The sequence below is a fragment of the Caenorhabditis elegans genome, chromosome X (assembly GCF_000002985.6).
Source record: "Caenorhabditis elegans chromosome X".
Taxonomy (NCBI): Eukaryota; Metazoa; Nematoda; class Chromadorea; order Rhabditida; family Rhabditidae; genus Caenorhabditis; species Caenorhabditis elegans.
The window spans coordinates 17,545,788-17,566,605 of record NC_003284.9 but is presented as its reverse complement, the minus strand read 5'-3'; the positions used below and the strand labels follow the sequence as shown (position 1 = coordinate 17,566,605).

General features: G+C 34.3%; 3 protein-coding genes, 2 non-coding genes and 1 pseudogene across 6 annotated transcripts; 3 read left to right on the top strand and 3 right to left on the bottom strand.

Annotated features, from left to right (window-relative positions):
• Nucleotides 1-583: 583 nt before the first annotated feature.
• On the bottom strand, nt 584-795 carry F39B3.6. Its single transcript, NR_072965.1, has one exon. It is a non-coding gene; the product is annotated as an Unclassified non-coding RNA F39B3.6 (non-coding RNA).
• On the top strand, nt 640-779 carry F39B3.5. The gene has a single exon (NR_072966.1). It is a non-coding gene; the product is annotated as an Unclassified non-coding RNA F39B3.5 (non-coding RNA).
• A 2,200-nt stretch (nt 796-2,995) lies between the features above and the next one.
• F31A3.5 (Serine/arginine repetitive matrix protein 1) lies at nt 2,996-11,661 on the top strand. The gene is made up of 12 exons (NM_001375210.2): nt 2,996-3,058; nt 5,129-5,322; nt 6,341-6,494; nt 6,540-6,758; nt 7,166-7,317; nt 7,365-7,539; nt 8,161-8,333; nt 8,716-8,818; nt 9,297-9,615; nt 9,664-9,790; nt 10,176-10,446; nt 10,947-11,661. The coding sequence occupies exons 2-12, from the start codon at nt 5,180-5,182 to the stop codon at nt 11,172-11,174; spliced, it is 2,064 nt and encodes a 687-aa protein (NP_001362015.1). The 5' UTR covers nt 2,996-3,058; nt 5,129-5,179; the 3' UTR covers nt 11,175-11,661.
• A 495-nt stretch (nt 11,662-12,156) lies between these two features.
• abu-3 lies at nt 12,157-13,187 on the bottom strand (annotated as a pseudogene). Its single transcript has 2 exons — nt 13,134-13,187; nt 12,157-13,083 (listed from the first exon to the last, which is right to left on the bottom strand). Coding segments are annotated over exons 1-2 (981 nt in total).
• Nucleotides 13,188-14,403: 1,216 nt separating this feature from the next.
• On the bottom strand, nt 14,404-15,551 carry hlh-28 (BHLH domain-containing protein). Its single transcript, NM_078437.3, has 3 exons — nt 15,380-15,551; nt 15,103-15,327; nt 14,404-15,053 (listed from the first exon to the last, which is right to left on the bottom strand). Exons 1-3 carry the CDS (start codon nt 15,547-15,549, stop codon nt 14,729-14,731), a joined length of 720 nt encoding a protein of 239 aa, NP_510838.2. The 5' UTR covers nt 15,550-15,551; the 3' UTR covers nt 14,404-14,728.
• A 2,415-nt stretch (nt 15,552-17,966) lies between these two features.
• On the top strand, nt 17,967-19,114 carry hlh-29 (BHLH domain-containing protein). Its single transcript, NM_078436.2, has 3 exons — nt 17,967-18,138; nt 18,191-18,415; nt 18,465-19,114. Exons 1-3 carry the CDS (start codon nt 17,969-17,971, stop codon nt 18,787-18,789), a joined length of 720 nt encoding a protein of 239 aa, NP_510837.1. The 5' UTR covers nt 17,967-17,968; the 3' UTR covers nt 18,790-19,114.
• Nucleotides 19,115-20,818: the final 1,704 nt, after the last annotated feature.

Here is a 20,818-nt window from a genome sequence, read left to right as displayed (position 1 = left end):
AAAATGCTAACAAAAATCATTTTACAGTTACGGGAAAATTAAACGTCTCGAATAAAAATAAAAAGTTGATTTCCAAATATTTGTAAAATTGCGCGGTTTTGACAATACGGTTTTCTTCTATTTGGTATCAAACAATTAGCAATGTGTATTACAGAAACCTTGATAAATTTTCAAATTAAAAGTCAGATAAGAAATCAGTTATGCAACTGAGAAGCTTCAGGGGCTGAAACTTTGACCTCAGGCCTGAAGACTTATCCAGAGCCCAAGCCAGATCCAAACCATCAGCCCAGATCTCAGCCTGATCCAAAGCATAAGCCCTAGTCTAAGCCTGACTATAAGTCTAATGCGGCTTCCATAACTAAAAATATTTTAGAATTGGATCCTATGAGCAATCAAAAATGCACTTCAATTTTTTCTAATGTTTAAGTTTGGTGCTGCAAGTGAATGTATACCTCATTACCAATTTAGTATTCAATCATAAAATTCAATTCTAAAAAAGAAAACATAAGAAAAGAGCAACCGTTCAACACCCTTTCGAACACCATAAAGCTGAGCTAGCCGCTTCACAAAAATGACAGTTGGTTTCATTTTTGTGTGTTTGCGCCGGTATATATGTGTGTGTGTCAAAGGAAACAACCCTTTTCGCGACGATACTCTCTGTCTATTCATCTTTGTGAGATCAAAGAGGGGCACACAGACACGTTCGGCGATTTCTTTAGTATCCCCAGTCCCCCTCTAAAAGTCCTGACTTTTCTTATTAGAGATGTTTACACGTCACTCAAAACTAAACTGTCACCGCGTTGACCAACTCGGTTTCTTACCTTTTTTCCTAACGTTTTCTTGTGATCTGTCTTCGCTTCCGCTCAGCTCATTACAGAGCGAAATTATCTTCAAAATTAAATATTGCAGCTTTGTGTTTTCCTACTTTCGACCTACACAAAATTTGATCGGAAGGATTTCTAGTGATTTTTTATATTTTTTATTGTACAATATAAACAAATACAATAAAACTAGAAAAAACATTGAATTAACAAATTATTACGCATTTTTTCCATTTAAAAAAAATTGGAAATTCAGTGAAAAGTTCTGGAAATTCAGTGAAAAATTCAAGATAAACGTCAATTCTTTAAAAAGCGGAGATGATGGCGTAAATTTGTCCAATCGAACATTTCAGGCTCAATGTCGTTGGAAAACGTTCGTTCTCTGTTTTTCACTTATTTTTAGTGAACAATTTGCATTCATCTTGAATTTTTCACTAAATTTCCAATAAAATGTATATGATTTTTTTCAACTCAAAAAATCATATAAAATTTAGGAAAAATTTTCAAAAGTCTTAAGAATCTCAAAAATAAGCCAAGAGCACTTCAAATTTTTATACTATGATATTTGGTCATTGTGGTATCATAGGCATGTTTTGAAGCAATTTTCCCACTGACGATGCTCCACCTTTAAAAACAAAGTAATTGACATCAAAATAATAGAAATATGCAAACTGTTTCATGACTACACGTTTTTCTTAAAGTTACCAGGAGTTTCATTAAATTGCCAACAGAGGACTCGCGAGATATCGACACATGTCTGGGTATAATTCTGTTGCATTATTTTGAATATTGAAAACTTCTACAGAAAATGTTCAACGTTCTAATTTTGCAGATATGATCCTTTGAAAAAATTTACAGAGTTTTCCAAGAATATTTTTCAAAAAAATGTTTACATGGAAAAACTATTTTAAATAGTTGTACTACTTACAAAAACTTTCATGCGTTAAGATTTGGTTTCCTCCTGTCCTTATTCAAAAGTCTTAAGAATCTCAAAAATAAGCCAAGAGCACTTCAAACGTTTTGTCTCCCCTCCCATCGACGTTTCCATTTTTCAAAGCATTTGAAGCTAATTGTAAAGCGTTTCCTGTGTACTTCACACTCCTTTTCAAACTTTCATGACGTACTGCCAAATTGTCGCTGACTATAAGCATGTTCTAGGACGCGCCAAAAGTAAGTGGTAGTTAATGTTTGCACCAACGATTATCCGTGAACTCCATGATGAAAACCGGACACTTTGTCTGCCGAATCTTGTGTTCCGTGCCGCCGGAGAATGTGCAACGTAAATAAGTTAAAAGCAGATAATTTTAATATTTTTGAAGCTTTCTTAGAGTAAGTGTTTAGGTTTCCTAGAAAGTCACTCAATTAGAAAACAATTGCTTTTTTTTGCAATTTTCAATTACTTTTCAATTAATTACAAAAAAATGTTGAGTTAAAATGTATTTCTGTACCAATATTTCACAATTTTCATAATCTCAAAATAGGAGTAATGCTCTCAATTTCAAAATGTGCAATCAAAAATCCGTATTGTAGTATCCAGTAGTCTTACAGTCTTTATAAGTATTGTGTCGCAAAGGTGTCCGAAAAATTGTATTACTTGCAATACTAATAGAGAAAATGCAGTATTACAACGGTTCAAGATCTATTTTGGCTCATTTATTGTAGAGGTACTCCAAAAATTAAATAAAGGCTTATATTGAGCTTATTTAGTCTCAATGTTGAAATCGTATTTATTTGGTTCCTGCCAAGTCCGTTTATTGCTTCTCCAAAATTTCAAAGTTAAACTTTGAGCTATGTTCATCTCCCGTAAGTTTCAATTTTTTTTCCAATACATCTCACTTTATTTCATGGTTTCACTAAACTGCAATTTATTTGAAAGGCTTTTTGTCGAAGATTTAAAAATTAATGTGTGTTTCGATTGCTCCTTTTCAGTATTGTGAACTATCAACAAAGGCCTTTTATGCACGTTTCAGGGCTAAAACTTTGCAAAAGTTTGCGTCAATAATCAATTCGACATTTTCCAAATGTTTCACCAATTCATCAGTTTTACAGATTTCTAAACACTATTTTTGGCAATTCACTTTGTATCCCACTAATTTCCCCCATCAATTGAATCATCTATCAATTACAAGTGACACGACAGGCGGAGACACATACACCAATACATCCAAGTGCTCATTTCCGTCGACGCATTGACAAGACAGAAGGTCGTTAGACTGTTAGAGGGGAAGGTAAGAAAGGTGAGGATAGTAGAAAAACTGTACTTTTGTTTTCACTTTCGGTTTGATTAGTTGTTTTCAGTAAATTAAAGTTGTTTTTTTAAAATTAAACAAAAGTAATTTCGAATTATGTTTTTCGCTGATCATATTGTATATTTGCATCAGAATTCTCAAACTCACTTAATGCTGTTTGATAAAATGAAATGTTCAAGTTCTTTTAGTTGATTTATGATTTTCCAACCTGCAAACAGGATGCTACTTTAGTTTTAGATGGTACTTCAGTTTATCTGTTCTTTACACCATTTTCGATAGGGATGTTGTTAAAAACCACTCCTTTGATTCCAAAATGACCAAACATCATAATAAAACTTTTCAACAATTTTTGAAAATTTGTTATTTACTCTCAAAAAGTGACAATTACTCAGTTTTTGCCACTCATATTTTTGGAAGTCGTCAAAAAATTGTTTTTCTACATTTTTATACTTTAGCTTTGTTTTATTTATTTGTATTGAAACATGTGGAAGGTCGGAACATGCGGCATTGCTTTGGATTTCCTCAAAAGCTCATATTTTTCAAAATGTTGGCAATTTGCCAAAACACTGACCGGAAATTACAGTGCATCTGTTTTTCCACTTCTACGACTTTAAAATGATGCGCATTTATGCGGAATGGTCTTGCCACGCGTTCAGTCATCATTTTAGCAGTTTTTTGAGTAAAACTTGTGTAGATCAAAATGAATTTGTAGATCACCATAAAAAGCAACATAAATACGATTTAAGAAAAAAATAAACTGTGATCTACGCGTGATTCACGCGAACTTCACACAGAAACTGCTGAAAATGATGACTAAACGCGCGACAAGACCATTCCGCATAAAATCGCCTCCCTTTAAAGCCATAGAAGTTTTTTTAAAAGATTTTGCAGTTGCATGCTCTGATCAAAATTTTAGTCTTCCTGTGATAACCACTAAAAGACGAAAAACAATTCAAAACCATTTCTCAAATTTCCTTCTGCCGATTCACAAAAACCCGTAGATAAAGGTCAATCCCCTTCCCAAAACCGTCACATTATGCAAAGGCCTCTCTTGGTAGAAAAAGAATGGTCATCCACTTGGCAAACAGCCAACAATCGGCCCTCTCAAAGTGTGTTAGGGGGCTGACGTGCGCAGCCAGCGTACAGCCTCCGCTCTCCGCTCTTACGTTATCTGCGTCTTGCCGTTCTTTTTCTCTATTTATTTTCTTCTCTCTTTTCCTCCCGTTCACACTCATTAAAGTTTGTCCCCTCTCATCTTTTTAAGGCTTTTCTCTGTTCGTTTTTCCCACGGGTTATTTTAGGCTTTTTTTGTTGTATTTTTGACTTTTTAAATCAATTGTAAGAGAATTCCTCAGAATATAAACTTTACTTTTGCACACATATTTATATATATATATATTTTTATTACTATTTGAAACAAACGAAATTTGAAAAGAAACTCCTTTTTTAACCTATTTCAAAATAGTTTAAAAATTTGTAATAATCATTACAATTTTTTTTAGTTTTCTTCAAATTTTGGTTTAACTGAATATAGGCCGATTTCGAACTGGAATTTTTTTGTTGCTAACTTTTCACATGTAATATATACTATTTTTGAAATATATTTGAATTAAACATTGGAAATCCATAATCGCACTTTCTTTGGAACTTATACATTATGTATTATTGAATAAGCTGCCGCTCGTTTCGCGCCAGAAAGTAGGCATTCTCATGAACTGATGGTTTCTGAATAAATACCCAATAAGACCGTTTTTTAATCAAAAAGACAACAAAAAAAATCTCAGACATCTAAATGTTTTCAGATAGCCTCTTTTTCTATATTTCAACTGTACTCCTCCCCCTTTGTTTAAAATCGCAGTTTCTATTTTGAAAATCTACAAAACTTTTTTCACGAGAAGTGCCGGCCCGAATCCGTTTAGTGCACCACAAATAGAGTTCAACGCTATTATTTCCGCATCTCCTCCCAACAAATGTTCCGTCAAGTTAACGACTTTACACTTTTCTCGCCTCCTCACACAGCTCTTTCCGAAATTACAAAAATTATTTTTATCTCTTTAGAATCAAAAATTCTGGAGCCGCGAAAAAGTAGCGAGAAAAAGTGTGGCAGAAATGCCTTTAGCTGACATCAACACGTCACTGTCGGCCGTCTCTGCAATCGATCCAATCGAGTTTCTGCTCACTATTGCCGTGTTCGTCGTGATGGTCTCGGTGTTCACGTTGTGTACGTGTTGCGGGAATGATAAGAGTAATAGGTGAGGTATTTTACCTTTGAAAGTTTGGTTTTCAAGTTTTGCTCTGAAATAATTGTTTGAAAAACATCAAAAGTCTAAAATAAGATTCAAAATGATGTAAACGTAATTTTTCAAGTTCAAAAATGTGAAGAGTTTTTCTGTTTTAATTCTTCATCTCCAAAACTATTTGTTGCCTTTTTCGAAAAAAAAACCAAATTTCAATCTTTCCTATCAATGTTTGATATCAAAAACCAATCAAATTTGTAATTTCTAAATCAAAAAAACAAAAATAAGTTGGCGAATCAACAACCATCACAAATATCAAAAAAAAAACAATACAGTCCAGTGGAGCGTGCTTGCTCAAATTTTGGAACGCAATCATTTTTGGCAATTACACTATTTTTTATTGAAATTCAATATCAAAATGTAAAAAAATGTGCTGATTTATTTGGTTTTGTGATGTTAGATTACGATTTTAATAAAAGCTCGAAAATTGAATTAAAGTTGTTAAACAACTTTAATATTTTCGAAACAGTTTTTTCGACAGTTGACAACTTTTATGCATTTTTTAAAAATACTTTCCAATTTCTATCTAATCACGCCAAAATGTATCTTCCAATCACTCTTTTTTCTATATTTTTTGAAAATTAATTGCAATGTAGAATATTGAAAAATGGAATACATTTACAGTTCAAGACAGTTTGGTGTAAGCTGTTAAAAAAATCATATTGTACGAGGAACGCCTGAAAGTTTGGACTAACCTTAGAGTTTCTACAACGAGTAGAATACACAGATTTTGGGTCAAAAACACGAATAATTAATATTTCATTCTTTTTAAATCGTTTTCTTAATTGACTACCGAAATCTGAAACAAAATTGTATGTTGTGGTACTGAAGATGCTTATGCTTATGCTGAAGATGCTTATGCTTATGCTTATGTTACCAAAACCATGCCGCACTGAGTATAAGTTGCATATAACGTCTTCAACTTCAACAACTTCTTCAATTCAACTTTTGAATAACTTTCTATATCTTTCAGGGATAAACAAGATGAAACAGTCTATGGCGTCGTGGCTGTCACGGGCAACCCACCAAATCCGGCATCCAAACCAGCCGCCATCAACAACATCAATTTTCGACCGAACCCCGCCAAGGCTGCTCATGAAAGGCATTCGCAGCCGGTCACCAATATGGTAAGTACATGCGATAAATCTCAATCATAATTGGCGTGATTTCAGCTGCAGAATATGTTGACCTTCAATCGACAATCGGCGCCAGGACGAGCGCTTCCCAAATTGCCGGCTGACTTGTATACGGCAATCGACAAAAAAAGCAAGCAAGGAGGGGTGACCGCTGGAGAAGTGGACGATATCCGATTTGTTGATGAAACTGTGAATCCCATGTATGAATGCATCGACGCTGAAACCGATTCATTTGTCGACCCGCTTTATTCCAAAGTGAGTTTTTTTGTGATTGCAGTTGAAATACCCATAGAACAAAAAAATTGACCCGAAATTTCCGCGTTTTATGTAATTCAGAATTTAGAACAAATTTTATATTATTTATGAAAAGAACAATAATAAGGTTTGAACGTCGTCGCATATATTTTCAGATGTTAATATTTAACGTAAAACATCGAAATCAATTCTTATGGCACCCCTCTGGAAACATATTAAATTTGGCTCATTAACCTTTTTAATTGATATTGTTTAACTGGAAATAAAAAAAAACTTCACGGAGGTTTGTTCCTAATTGATATTTCAAAAAGGAAACAACTACATCTTTTTGAACCATTGAAATTTCTATTCTATAGCCAAAAATATTCACAACACGCTTCTAATTGTATATCTCTGCAATTTTTTAGGTCGGTGAAGTGCAAGGAACTTCTGCAAACCGTGATCGCAAATACGATTACCCAATTTTCTCTGGCCGCCCACAAAATCGAACTCGACCAGACGAGACTGTCTATCAGAGTGCTTCTCAGATTTATGCACCCAACTCTGAAGATCCGTACAGGTTTTTGTTTGCATTTCCGGTCTACAATTAAAAAAACTAATTTACAGTTCTATAACATCGGAACGTGGAAGAAATACAAATGAGAATGATGGTGATAACAGCAGTGCGTATGATCCAGGTTATGCAAAAGTCAACTTGAATGTGCAGCCCAAGACAGGAGAGGATAAGAAGAAAGCAAAAATTGAGAAGACTGAGAGAGAGCTGGATTTGTTGTACTCCAAGGTGAGATGCAGGACATATAATCACAATAATCACAAGTATAACAATAATTTTGCAAACTGACAACATATTTCAATTTTGTTTCATATTGAATAAGTTAAACATTTACTGATTGTCATATCAAACAACGAAAATAATGGCTAGATGTTATGCAATGCAAAAATACTGTAAACTGAGAACGGTATTTGTGTATTACTGCCCCTCATTTTTTAAAATAAATTTTTAAATAAAAACGTGTGGAGTTTTTTGTATTTTTAGGCTTAGGAAATATCCATTACTAAGCCCAAAAATGGAAAATGGACATCACGTTTTATTAAAATGGATAAATAAATGGAAGTTTATTAATTTTAAAAAATGACGGGAAATAATACACAAGTACCCTAAGAACCCTGCAAAAATAATGATATCAAGAATTCAACACAAGATTTTGAGAATAATTTACAGTACGAAGCTTGAATATAAGCAGGGAAATTAACTTTGTTATTTCAACTAAAATGGTTCTAAATTATTGTATTTAAAAATTAGTCTTGTTTTGATGAAATGTTGTTCCAGATCTTAGATATCGGACAACTAACTGATGGTTCACCAATTCTCACAGTCATCTATCACAACTCTATAATTCAGATTCGCCGTAACGTTTCCCACTATGGCGATGACTCACAGCCTGGTCCGTCCAACAGACCAGAGCCTATTCTCCCGACCTACCCAATTGTGGATCCAATCCCACCGCCGGTGCCATTTGATGAGCAGTCAGCCGTGTCAAGCCGGGAACCATCGTACCGGTATATTACCATGAGGTGAGGAATGTTTAAAAAACGGCCCAAAAACTGTCAAAAACACTGCTACTTGGCAGTGTTTTTCAGGGAACATAGTCGGCCCATCTCGATCGAGAAATTGGCACAATGCGCATATTGCTTAATGTTGCAAAAGTTCAGTAGTATGAATATTAAAAAATAAAGCAATTTTTCCAGTTTTAATACTCAACTTTTCCCTCTTTTTTGGGACCGATAACTAACAATTTCCAAAAAAAGAACAGTGTTTTTGACAATATTGAGTTGAATTTTACACATTTTAGATTTATCTTCTGTGCGTTGGCTTTTTCCTGTGGTTCACAAACTTGTCATGGTTCATTTGCTGCGCATAGTAAAATTAACAACTGTTACACGGTTTTTGTTGTAGAGAAAACGCCGATGTGGTTCGAGAACGCTTGCGGCAACAGGGACAACTTGATCAGCCGAGAAGGGAACATTATTATTCGACGATTGGAAATGAATATGAAACGGTGAGATATACTTTTTTTACTTTTTTTAAATTTATAATATACAAGAAGAGAAATCAGCCGTGTCATGCCGAGAACCATCGTGTCAGTATATTACTATGAGGTATTACTATTTAATTATTAATTAATTTTTATATTACTATTTAAAAATGGATCGAAAACTGCCAAAATACTGACACTGTTACATTGTGATGAGCGATCAGTAAACATAATCGGCCCATCTCAATCGAGGAACTGGTAGACCTTTGGAAAACAGAACATGTTGAAACACTCCTGTTATAAGAACGAAATCCGTTCAGAGAGTTGTTTTTTTATATTCTATAACTTTATTTAGTATCTATCATTAAAATCACAGGTTTAAACTTAAAATTCTCAAAAAGACAATGCAAGTATTCTAGTAGCTCCCATTTTTTCTCAAAACTTCAAAACATCTGAATGAAAACATACCTCAGGTTTAAAAACCTCTTTATAATTTTTCTAGATCGCCAACGGAAGCCTACCCAACAATGCTAGAAATCCAATTTCCATTGACACGCAGAGAGCCCCACTTGCGAACATTTCCACAAGCTCAATTCACGATGCTCCACCACCACCAACTTCTCCAATTCCTGGACGTAGTCGTCCTGTCTCTTACATTGAAACTAACGGATCCGGTGTTGCCATTCCGCCACCACCGGATCTTCGATGCTCTCCGGTTCCACCGCGTCCTCCAGGAGACGACCTTCAGCCACACGTGTTCTCCATCTCGCATGCTTCCTCATCCTCAATGGCGCCTCAACGAGTGACCTATTCTATTGATGGTTAGTTTAAATTGCATTTTGAAAAGGAAATACACATGAAAATTTTAGCCAATGATGCGTATACCTTGCCAACGACCAATCGACCGACATCGTCGTTCAGAAGTATGGAGACACTGTTAGGGAAAAGGACTGTTGAGGAAAAGGAGACAATTGTAGAAAAGAGGTCGACTTTTGCGTAGGTTTTTTTTTCCAAAATGATGCTAAAATTAAGGCATTTAAAAAATTGCCATAAAAACGTTGGTCATCTCAAACTAAAAATTGTAACGGTTGGATATCCTTCACAGAAGTTTGTAGCTTTGGCTTAGAACTTGGAGTGGAACATGAAGGTTGAACATTGAATGATTTTTTTTTCAGCTTGAATGTGTCAAAATTCAAATTTTACGACTTTTTTTAAAATCAAAAATTGTCCATTACCGTGAACTTTTGAATTTGAAAATTTGTAACGAAAAATGCTGAATTTTCTTATTTCATTCGTTCAAAAGTTTTTAGAAAGTATTTAAATTTTAAAAGTATTCTAACAGAGCAGATATTAAAGAACGGCACAAAACTGTGATTTTCAGCACTGGGGTCCCCATCCCTCACGCCACAGCGTCTGATGCAATGAGCCGGAGCATGGACTCTTGGGGAACCTCACCTAGTCGTGCCGTCCACGAAGTACCGATTCGGAGAGTTGATCGAAACTATGAGGGAGGTGGTCCAAGTGTAGACGTGATCATTTCTGGAAGACGATATCGAAGTGGACAGGGAGTAACAGAAGATCCAATGAGCTCCAGCTATGTGCATGATTGCAGGGCCGATAGTGACCGGGAAGGTGTGGAGAGTAGTTCTGAGGTGAGCAGGTGTTTTTGAATGTTTAAAATTTCTACAAATGTTGTACGTTAGTGTGAAAATCGGGGATGAGAAAATGTTCGGCTATCCAAAATACCACAAATACAATAGTCTCAATAGCATAAAAAATGTATCGTTCATGAATAGTGTAATCGTGAAAAGTTTGCCGTGGGCTGCTTGTTTTTTACCAGCCTTAAAAATAATTTTAAATATTTTTTATATTTTATGTTTTATGTACAGGGTGGCCCATAATTATGGGTCATCCTGTAAATTGTAAACCAGTATGCCGTGTTTTTTGGTTAAGTGCTCACTGTCTTGATACAGTTATTTATTTTAGTAATTCCAACCACAGGGCTGTCTTGGAATAAATAATAAATATGTATATAAAATATTGGTTACTAACTGGAATCTTAATAAATTTTTCCTCGATCGCAATGGGTTCATTCTGCTGAGGGATCATCGCAAATTAACCGTGGAAGCGAAAGCATAATAATTTTTCTCAGAAACGCCGAGATCGCACAAAAAGCTGCAGTGAAGACGAAGCAGAGATGGGTCGATCCAGTCGAATGTCCAGAAATAAGAAAGGCTGGAAAGAAGAAACTGAAGAGGAGAGAATAAAGCGCCTTGGCACCATCTACACTGCAAATGACTACGTCAGCCAAATGGACATGACGGACCAGAAGCCATGGCCGATGAATGGAAGTTCCAATAGTTCTAAACAGAAAAATTAGATAGTTTTGTGATGCTTTTTTCAAAGTTTTATATCTTCGGGTTTTGTCTTATGAGCTTTTTTTGGTGCAAGTGGACTTTTTGAAAAATGTAATGAGTACAGTACATTTGCACCTTGTCTCCATTGCTTTACATTAAGCTGTTAATAGATTTTTCAAACTTTTTATTATGTTCCTGTTTTTTATTTTCCTGTAATTTTTTCCCTTTCACAGTTTTCAACCTCCTCCCCATCCCTCACCTAATTTTTAATCAGCAACTAGTCATACTCTAATTTCAACTCCCTCTATGCACAATACTAATACGTATTCTTTCCATTTTATGCGCTGTGTCCTCACTCTTTCAGCAATTGACGGTGATACCAAAATGTTCACTTTTCATTTCTACAACAGATTTTTACTTACCGTGTATTATTGTTATTTATTATATGTATATGTACTTGCAAATGTCTCATTTTTAACTGTATCCTACAATGAATTTTTGAAAGACTTATACAATGGGCATTGATGCAATTTTTAAATGAGAAGTAGCCTGCAACTTTCTAGTTTCACAAACCCAAAATTACCCAAAAATGTGATATTTGATAATGTGACTTTCAAAAATTCTCAGAACGCTTCAATGGCAAATAGATATTTGAAGAAACAATTGGAACATTGTTTTAATTTTAGATTTTTAAAAAAGTTTACCTAAAACAGTCAGGAACAAGAGATAAACTGAAAGGAAATTTTATAAAAATAAATTTCCGATTTTATTTATTGCAATCTTCAGAATTTGGAAGAATATGAATTAAGTATCAAGTGGTTATTATCAGTTTTCAGAACGTTATTTTTGGAAATCCTGTCTGTATTTTAGTTTTTAATGGTCTCTGAAATACCCATAAGCTTTTCAAGTTCTGTTGATAATGTATTTATTGTTTCTTGGCACATAAAAAGGGTTAATGGTGTTTCATATATACAGAAACAAGTGTCAAAATTATCAATTTGATGTCTACTTTCTTTTGCAACATTGTCCATTTCCATATGGGGAATAGTTTTGCTGACAGGAGCAGGAGTTTAATGTTTGGGTCTGGCATGGCATTTGAGCTGGCTGAGAGCACGATTGAGAGCACGATTTGGTGCAAGCTGATGCACATTGTTGCATTGATTGTTGTTGCTGTACACATTGCTGTTGGCATGATTGCTGACATTGTGGCTCACATTGAGCAGATTGAGAGACTGAAGCTTCAAGATTGAGAGACTGAAGCTTCAAGATTGAGAGACTGAAGCTTCAAGATTGAGAGACTGAAGCTTCCACAATTTGTGGAGCAGCAGTGGCTGGAGCTTGGCAGGCTGATTGGCATTGTTGGCACTGTGGTGTGGATGGTTGTTGGCACTGCGGAGTGCATTGCTGCTGGCACTGTTGAGTTTGTTGGCACGAATTCTGGCATTGTTGACAGGCTGGGGCGAATTGTTGCTGACATTGCGGGGCGCACTGTTGCTGGCAAACTGGAGCAGATTGTTGGCAAGTATTCTGACACTGTTGGCACTGTGGAGCTGCTGGCTGTTGGCATTGAGGAGCACACTGCTGTTGGCATTGTGGTACATGTTGAACTGGAGCCAACGTAGCTGAAGCACTACAGGAAGAAGTCTGACAATTTTGCTGGCATGAGGATTGGCATTGATTAACAAATGGAGCAGATTTACATTGATTTTGGCAAGACTGCTGACACGCTGGAGCACACTGAGAAGTTTGCACTTGGTAAATTTGTTGCTGAGCTGGTTAGGAACATGAGCATGATTTTTGAACTGGAGCAGTGTTTTGACAGGAACAACTAAACTGTTGTGGTTGAGAATAAGTGGTTTGTTGGCACGAGCAGCTTGGTTGAACTCTAGGAGCACACCCACATGATTGACGTTTTTGGCAAATGGATGATGCCTGATGTGCAAGAGAGATTAAAATTGTGATCCAAGCAATTCTAGACATACCTCTACAAGTAGAATGCTAGAAACAATAAAAACTGCAAATGCAAAGAAACGCATGGTTGAAATATTCGAAGAACTGCTAGGTATTAGGTCTCCAAATAAGTTCCCCTAGGTTCACCCAGCCTCTATTGGGAAGCGGAGCAATCCACGACTGGATTATCGGCCACAGTCCCCGGCTAGGACGTGGCTTAAATTACAGCCCAGAGGGATCACCACCAGGCAGTGTACCTGAATCCCAGATCCGCAGTGCATAGCACTTGAAGAACGGATCGTCCTTTAATCCTTTAATTTCTCAAGAGAGTATAGGAAACGTTTCAATTTGATTTCTAAACGATGTTAAAAAGTAGTGGGATTTGAAGTTTTCCGCTCAGCAATAAAACAAGTTTATAATTGTTGGAACGCTTATCATTTTGTTTTTACGTGTTCCTCCGCATTCCGATAAGAGTTTTGACAAAGAGACGTAAGCCGGAAGGAGTTGCGATATTCAATATGAAAAATGCAAATTTGTGTATAGTTTGTTCACGACGTTATTGAAAATATGGTGTAGTTTTCTGAGATTTTCGTTCTTACAAATATTTGTGATGTACTAGTTCTTTGGTTGCAAACAAGAAGATTGTGCATTTTAACACCGACGACAACGACGACGAATTTGATTGCATCATCAAACCATCCATTTTCCACTACAATAACTTTTATTTGTAGAAACCTGAAATTTAATTTTTCAAAATTAAATTTTAAGCCTATACAGAAACTCTGGTGACAATGTTGGTAATACTTTCGATAACTTTCTTATTGTTAGGTTCTATTTCTGAATCAGTAAAGTACTTTGAACTTAATTCATCCAGGGCAAAATAATCCGTCATTTGTATAACACCCATTAAATCATAATAAAAAATTACGCGAAATTACGTCACAAACTGTATTGAAATACATGTTTTTGAAGTTACTTGAATAAGGTAAAATGTGTATTGAAATACTTTTTTTTAATTTCACGACACTACTTGAATAACCCCATTATCTTCTCACGATAGTCAGCAGTTTAAGTGATATCTTTGATCAAAACTCTATTGCAAACTTTCTGCTTGATGTTAGTGATTTATGAACATTGAGTGTGCAAACTTTTTTTTCGTGCAATGTAGCCGCGATGCATTCTGATTGTTCAATTTTTAAACTATTATATGTGAAATATTTATCTTTTAACGTAATCCTTTAATCCTTAATTATGCATTTACCTAGTTTTATTTTTATAAGGAGATTAGCATTTTTGCAACTGTTTGAAATATTTTTAACATGAATTTATCTCGTGACAAAGACATTAACAATATGAAAATATAATTCAAGAAAAGAACTTCATATTTAAGATGGTGAAAAAACAATTTGATAAGAAAATACCATTTGTACGATTGGCATTGTTTGGTGAAACTCCACAAGAAGACAGATCTGAGGGAATACCGTTTCAAAAACAAAACAAAAATGTGAACATAACGAGAAAACTGGAGAAAATTGTATAGATCAGTGGGGTTAAAATTATTGCTATAATTCAAACCGGTAAAAAAAGAAATGAAATTATATTCTGTCGGTCACAGTACGCTCTGTATTCAGCCAATAATATCGATATCTTCCTCTTCATTAGTTTGCTCTTTCATGTGGGCTTCTGGTGTTTGAACTGGCGTCGGTGGGAGCATAGCTTGAAGTTTCGCGATAAAATGGAGCTGTGCAACCTGATTGAAGAATGCCAACGTGTTTGAAAAAAGGAACGGGCTGGGAGAAGCGACGGATTGTTCTGGAGAAATACATTTAGTTGGTTCTAGATACACTGGGTACATCGGTGAGTTTTCCTTTTCTATTGCTTCTGATTGTTCTGGCATTTGACAGATGTATTCGAGAATTATTTGCAAAACTGTTACGCGTTCCAATTTGTTCCTAAAAACACGGCAGGAATGATATTTATGCAAATTAACAAAATTATTACCTTTGCTCAGTATTGCCAAGTCGGTTTTTGTGAACGAAATTTCCAAGTTCGGTGTAACAGATATCTTGCTTACTTCTTCTGATTTGTTCTCTTTTTGTCTTCACTTTCTGCTTCTCCTCTTTTGTATTTCCCTCAGCTTTAGGGATATCAACGGTTGAGTTGAATTTTGTTTCCAAATCAACTCCAGAAACCCGTTCAAACACACGGAATAGAATAGTTTCGTGTCTGAAAATCAATATTACACAACTGTTCATGTTTTTTAGAGTATGAAACTTACGAAATCTTCTCATTGCTGTCAGAAGGATTTTGCACAATTGTTTTGAGATTTTCCAGTAATTCATTGATTTCATCTCTTCTTTTCCGTTCGGAAACTGATTTTCGAGTTTGGTTGTATGGAACTGAATGGACACTGGCTTTTGGAAATGTTGCTTGATGTACTTTTGGCATCTGAAAAATTTTAAAGTAATCAAAACATATGAGGAAATAAACAAAAAACACATAGCAAAATTGTAAACTAAAAAAGAAATATTACAGAACTTTGTTTGAAAACTAATTTTAAGACAGTATTTGTAATGTAGAAACTATGAGATCTGTGAGTGTACAAAAATTAAACATTAAAAATTAATGATGACAGTGAATAGAATTGGAGTATACTTTTGAAACAAAATACCGTCCAAGTATACTAATAAGTATACTACTAACGGAGCACCACGTTTCATGTACATAAAACTAAATCTCTCGTAAAAAAGCTGGCATTGTGGTTAATTAAATATATACTTTTATTACGGAAGACATTTCTAAATTATAATTTTTTAACAGTCAAATTTAGACTCGAGTTCTATGCATTTTATAAGATTAACGGTAGATTCTTGGCATTCTACTCCAAACACAAAAAACAATCAAGATCAGGTTACTCTCGAATAAAAAGTTGTTAAAAAACGAGTGTGGCAAAAAATATAAGCATAAAAAGTTACAAAAAAGTTACTGTAACCGAAACAAGTTTAATAAATTTTGAGATTCTTTGCAGTCTAGTAGTAAATATTTTTTACAGTTTATCTGCATCTAAAAGTTTAGTGTTTTCAAACGAGTTTTTTTTTAATTTTTTTAATTTTGAACCATAATCTTAAACTTATGGAAACAGTGGCAAATTGTGGAAAAAGTTGTTTCTACTCTATAACAAAATTCCAAAATAGCACAAACGAAAGTTCTGCCAGCTAGAGTGAAAGAAGATGGCCATTAAAACTCCGGAGAACTTAAATTGCAAATCAACCTAATATATATAACCTAATATAGAACTTAAATTGCAAATCAACCTAAATATACGATTTTTGTACATTTCAAAGCATTTTCAAGGGTGACAAGGTGTAAGTAACATTTTGAACAGTTGTGCAAATTTTTCAGAATTTTCAATTATTTAAAAGGTGTTTTTTTTTCAAATGACACATTTTGAAATTGGTAGTCAAAAAACAGTGCTCCAGTCCATTTCGTGCAAACGTCACCCTTGAAAATGCTTTGAAATGTACAAAAATCGTATTTTGGAGCAACTTTAAGAATCTCGTAACAAGTTAAAATATTCATTGAAAAATTTACCAATATACTTTTTCCAGATCAATATTCAAGTTTTAGAACTTTATCAAATGTTGATTCAACCTGTCACTATTCCACCAATCAATAATTGGTTCTTCTTTATCGTTATAAGACAGTTTCTCACAAAGTCTGCCCAATCAATAAAATTGTTTTTGGCCCGCATGGCCCGCATGGAGAATGCAATGGCCCGCATGGAGAATGTGGAGGTGTACACGCCTGAGAACCGCATAGGACCATGGGAATTTAGAGGTTCCCTGAAAATATGAAGATTCCCATGACAAGGCTCGCGTCTATTTAACTCCGCCTATTAAGCGTGGCATAGGATCACAAAAAGGTATTCATTCAGTTTTCATTCATTCCAAGAAATAGTTGAGTTTTCTTGTGTTTGAGGTTTTTTTTCCCAAATTGTAATTTTTCACTTTCCCTTTTCAGTTTTATTCACTTTTAAAATATTAGGTTGATTTTCAATTTAAGTTCTCCAGAGTTTTAATGGCTATCTTCTTTCACTCTAGCTGGCAGAACTTTCGTTTGTGCTATTTTGGAATTTTGTTATAGAGTAGAAACAACTTTTTCCACAATTTGCCACTGTTTCCATAAGTTTAAGATTATGGTTCAAAATTAAAAAAATTTAAAAAAAACTCGTTTGAAAACACTAAACTTTTAGATGCAGATAAACTGTAAAAAATATTTACTACTAGACTGCAAAGAATCTCAAAATTTATTAAACTTGTTTCGGTTACAGTAACTTTTTTGTAACTTTTTATGCTTATATTTTTTGCCACACTCGTTTTTTAACAACTTTTTATTCGAGAGTAACCTGATCTTGATTGTTTTTTGTGTTTGGAGTAGAATGCCAAGAATCTACCGTTAATCTTATAAAATGCATAGAACTCGAGTCTAAATTTGACTGTTAAAAAATTATAATTTAGAAATGTCTTCCGTAATAAAAGTATATATTTAATTAACCACAATGCCAGCTTTTTTACGAGAGATTTAGTTTTATGTACATGAAACGTGGTGCTCCGTTAGTAGTATACTTATTAGTATACTTGGACGGTATTTTGTTTCAAAAGTATACTCCAATTCTATTCACTGTCATCATTAATTTTTAATGTTTAATTTTTGTACACTCACAGATCTCATAGTTTCTACATTACAAATACTGTCTTGAAATTAGTTTTCAAACAAAGTTCTGTAATATTTCTTTTTTAGTTTACAATTTTGCTATGTGTTTTTTGTTTATTTCCTCGTATGTTTTGATTACTTTAAAATTTTTCAGATGCCAAAAGTACATCAAGCAACATTTCCAAAAGCCAGTGTCCATTCAGTTCCATACAACCAAACTCGAAAATCAGTTTCCGAACGGAAAAGAAGAGATGAAATCAATGAATTACTGGAAAATCTCAAAACAATTGTGCAAAATCCTTCTGACAGCAATGAGAAGATTTCGTAAGTTTCATACTCTAAAAAACATGAACAGTTGTGTAATATTGATTTTCAGACACGAAACTATTCTATTCCGTGTGTTTGAACGGGTTTCTGGAGTTGATTTGGAAACAAAATTCAACTCAACCGTTGATATCCCTAAAGCTGAGGGAAATACAAAAGAGGAGAAGCAGAAAGTGAAGACAAAAAGAGAACAAATCAGAAGAAGTAAGCAAGATATCTGTTACACCGAACTTGGAAATTTCGTTCACAAAAACCGACTTGGCAATACTGAGCAAAGGTAATAATTTTGTTAATTTGCATAAATATCATTCCTGCCGTGTTTTTAGGAACAAATTGGAACGCGTAACAGTTTTGCAAATAATTCTCGAATACATCTGTCAAATGCCAGAACAATCAGAAGCAATAGAAAAGGAAAACTCACCGATGTACCAAGTGTATCTAGAACCAACTAAATGTATTTCTCCAGAACAATCCGTCGCTTCTCCCAGCCCTTTCCTTCTTTCAAACACGTTGGCATTCTTCAATCAGGTTGCACAGCTCCATTTTATCGCGAAACTTCAAGCTATGCTCCCACCGACGCCAGTTCAAACACCAGAAGCCCACATGAAAGAGCAAACTAATGAAGAGGAAGATATCGATATTATTGGCTGAATACAGAGCGTACTGTGACCGACGGAATATAATTTCATTTCTTTTTTTACCGGTTTGAATTATAGCAATAATTTTAACCCCACTGATCTATACAATTTTCTCCAGTTTTCTCGTTATGTTCACATTTTTGTTTTGTTTTTGAAACGGTATTCCCTCAGATCTGTCTTCTTGTGGAGTTTCACCAAACAATGCCAATCGTACAAATGGTATTTTCTTATCAAATTGTTTTTTCACCATCTTAAATATGAAGTTCTTTTCTTGAATTATATTTTCATATTGTTAATGTCTTTGTCACGAGATAAATTCATGTTAAAAATATTTCAAACAGTTGCAAAAATGCTAATCTCCTTATAAAAATAAAACTAGGTAAATGCATAATTAAGGATTAAAGGATTACGTTAAAAGATAAATATTTCACATATAATAGTTTAAAAATTGAACAATCAGAATGCATCGCGGCTACATTGCACGAAAAAAAAAGTTTGCACACTCAATGTTCATAAATCACTAACATCAAGCAGAAAGTTTGCAATAGAGTTTTGATCAAAGATATCACTTAAACTGCTGACTATCGTGAGAAGATAATGGGGTTATTCAAGTAGTGTCGTGAAATTAAAAAAAGTATTTCAATACACATTTTACCTTATTCAAGTAACTTCAAAAACATGTATTTCAATACAGTTTGTGACGTAATTTCGCGTAATTTTTTATTATGATTTAATGGGTGTTATACAAATGACGGATTATTTTGCCCTGGATGAATTAAGTTCAAAGTACTTTACTGATTCAGAAATAGAACCTAACAATAAGAAAGTTATCGAAAGTATTACCAACATTGTCACCAGAGTTTCTGTATAGGTTTAAAATTTAATTTTGAAAAATTAAATTCCACTCAATTGCTCGCTTTTTGGCTGTCGAATAATGACGAGAAATGTCGAGAAATGTCGCGAAATTACGTCACAAACTGTATTGAAATACATGTTTTTGATGTTACTTGAATAAGGCAAAACGTGTATTGAAATACACTTTTTAATTTCACGACACTACTTGAATAACCTCATAACGAACGGATATTCAAAGTCTGGTTTTGAAATGAAATCTTTTTTTTTGACTCAGAGCTCTGTATTTTTAAAGCAAACACCGCAAAATGGTGCATTTGCTAGTTAAATAAAAAATACCACATAACTTCAAAGGAACAAGAGTATGAAAACAACTGGATAAGAAAATCGATATATTGTAAGAAGAACAACTCTAAAACTCAGTTAACTGCAAACGTACTTGAAAAGTTAAAAAAAGCATTTGGATTGTGTTTCGCGCAAGATCTTTGAATAGAAAGATGATATCCACACTATCTATTCATTAATTCTATCCAAAAGTTCATAAGGCAAGTAACATTTCTAAGGTAGCAACGGAAAGATTAGTCAAACTGGCATAACCATTTAGGTTGAAGAATAATGCTGAAATGCTGGATCGCTGTGTACGTTTCGCTCAACATGGTTGTTATGAAAATAAAATATGTTTTGATAATAGTGGCATTCTATTTCACCAAATGTTGCTTGAAAAAATTATGCCTTTGGCAAACATTCGTTCGGCAGAAGCGGGAGTCGAGTGGAAGAGAATATATTTTCAGCTGCTAAAATGTATAAAAACTGAGCAAATATTAAGTCTGAAGTCCTCCAGAATAGAAAAACCCTCAAAAATACAGTTTGCCAAAGGATTGGCTGTTAGGATTCCATAGTTCAACACATATATACGTTTTTGTGTTTAAAAAGCAATTACTGTTAGTTATCCACTATATACAAATGTAAAGATTGAAAACGTGTCAATCGCATGAAAACAGCCAGCGAATGAGCCCAACACTAGTCCGAACAATTGTGACTGACACTGTATTAAAAATAATTAAAATTAAAAAAATAAGCATCTCTCTGGCTGTTTCAAAATTACAAAGTTTAATTTCAGTTCGATATTTTCTTTATTTGAAAAGATATTTAAGTATTAGGTTCCAAAAAATCCACCCGCCTCCCTTCAA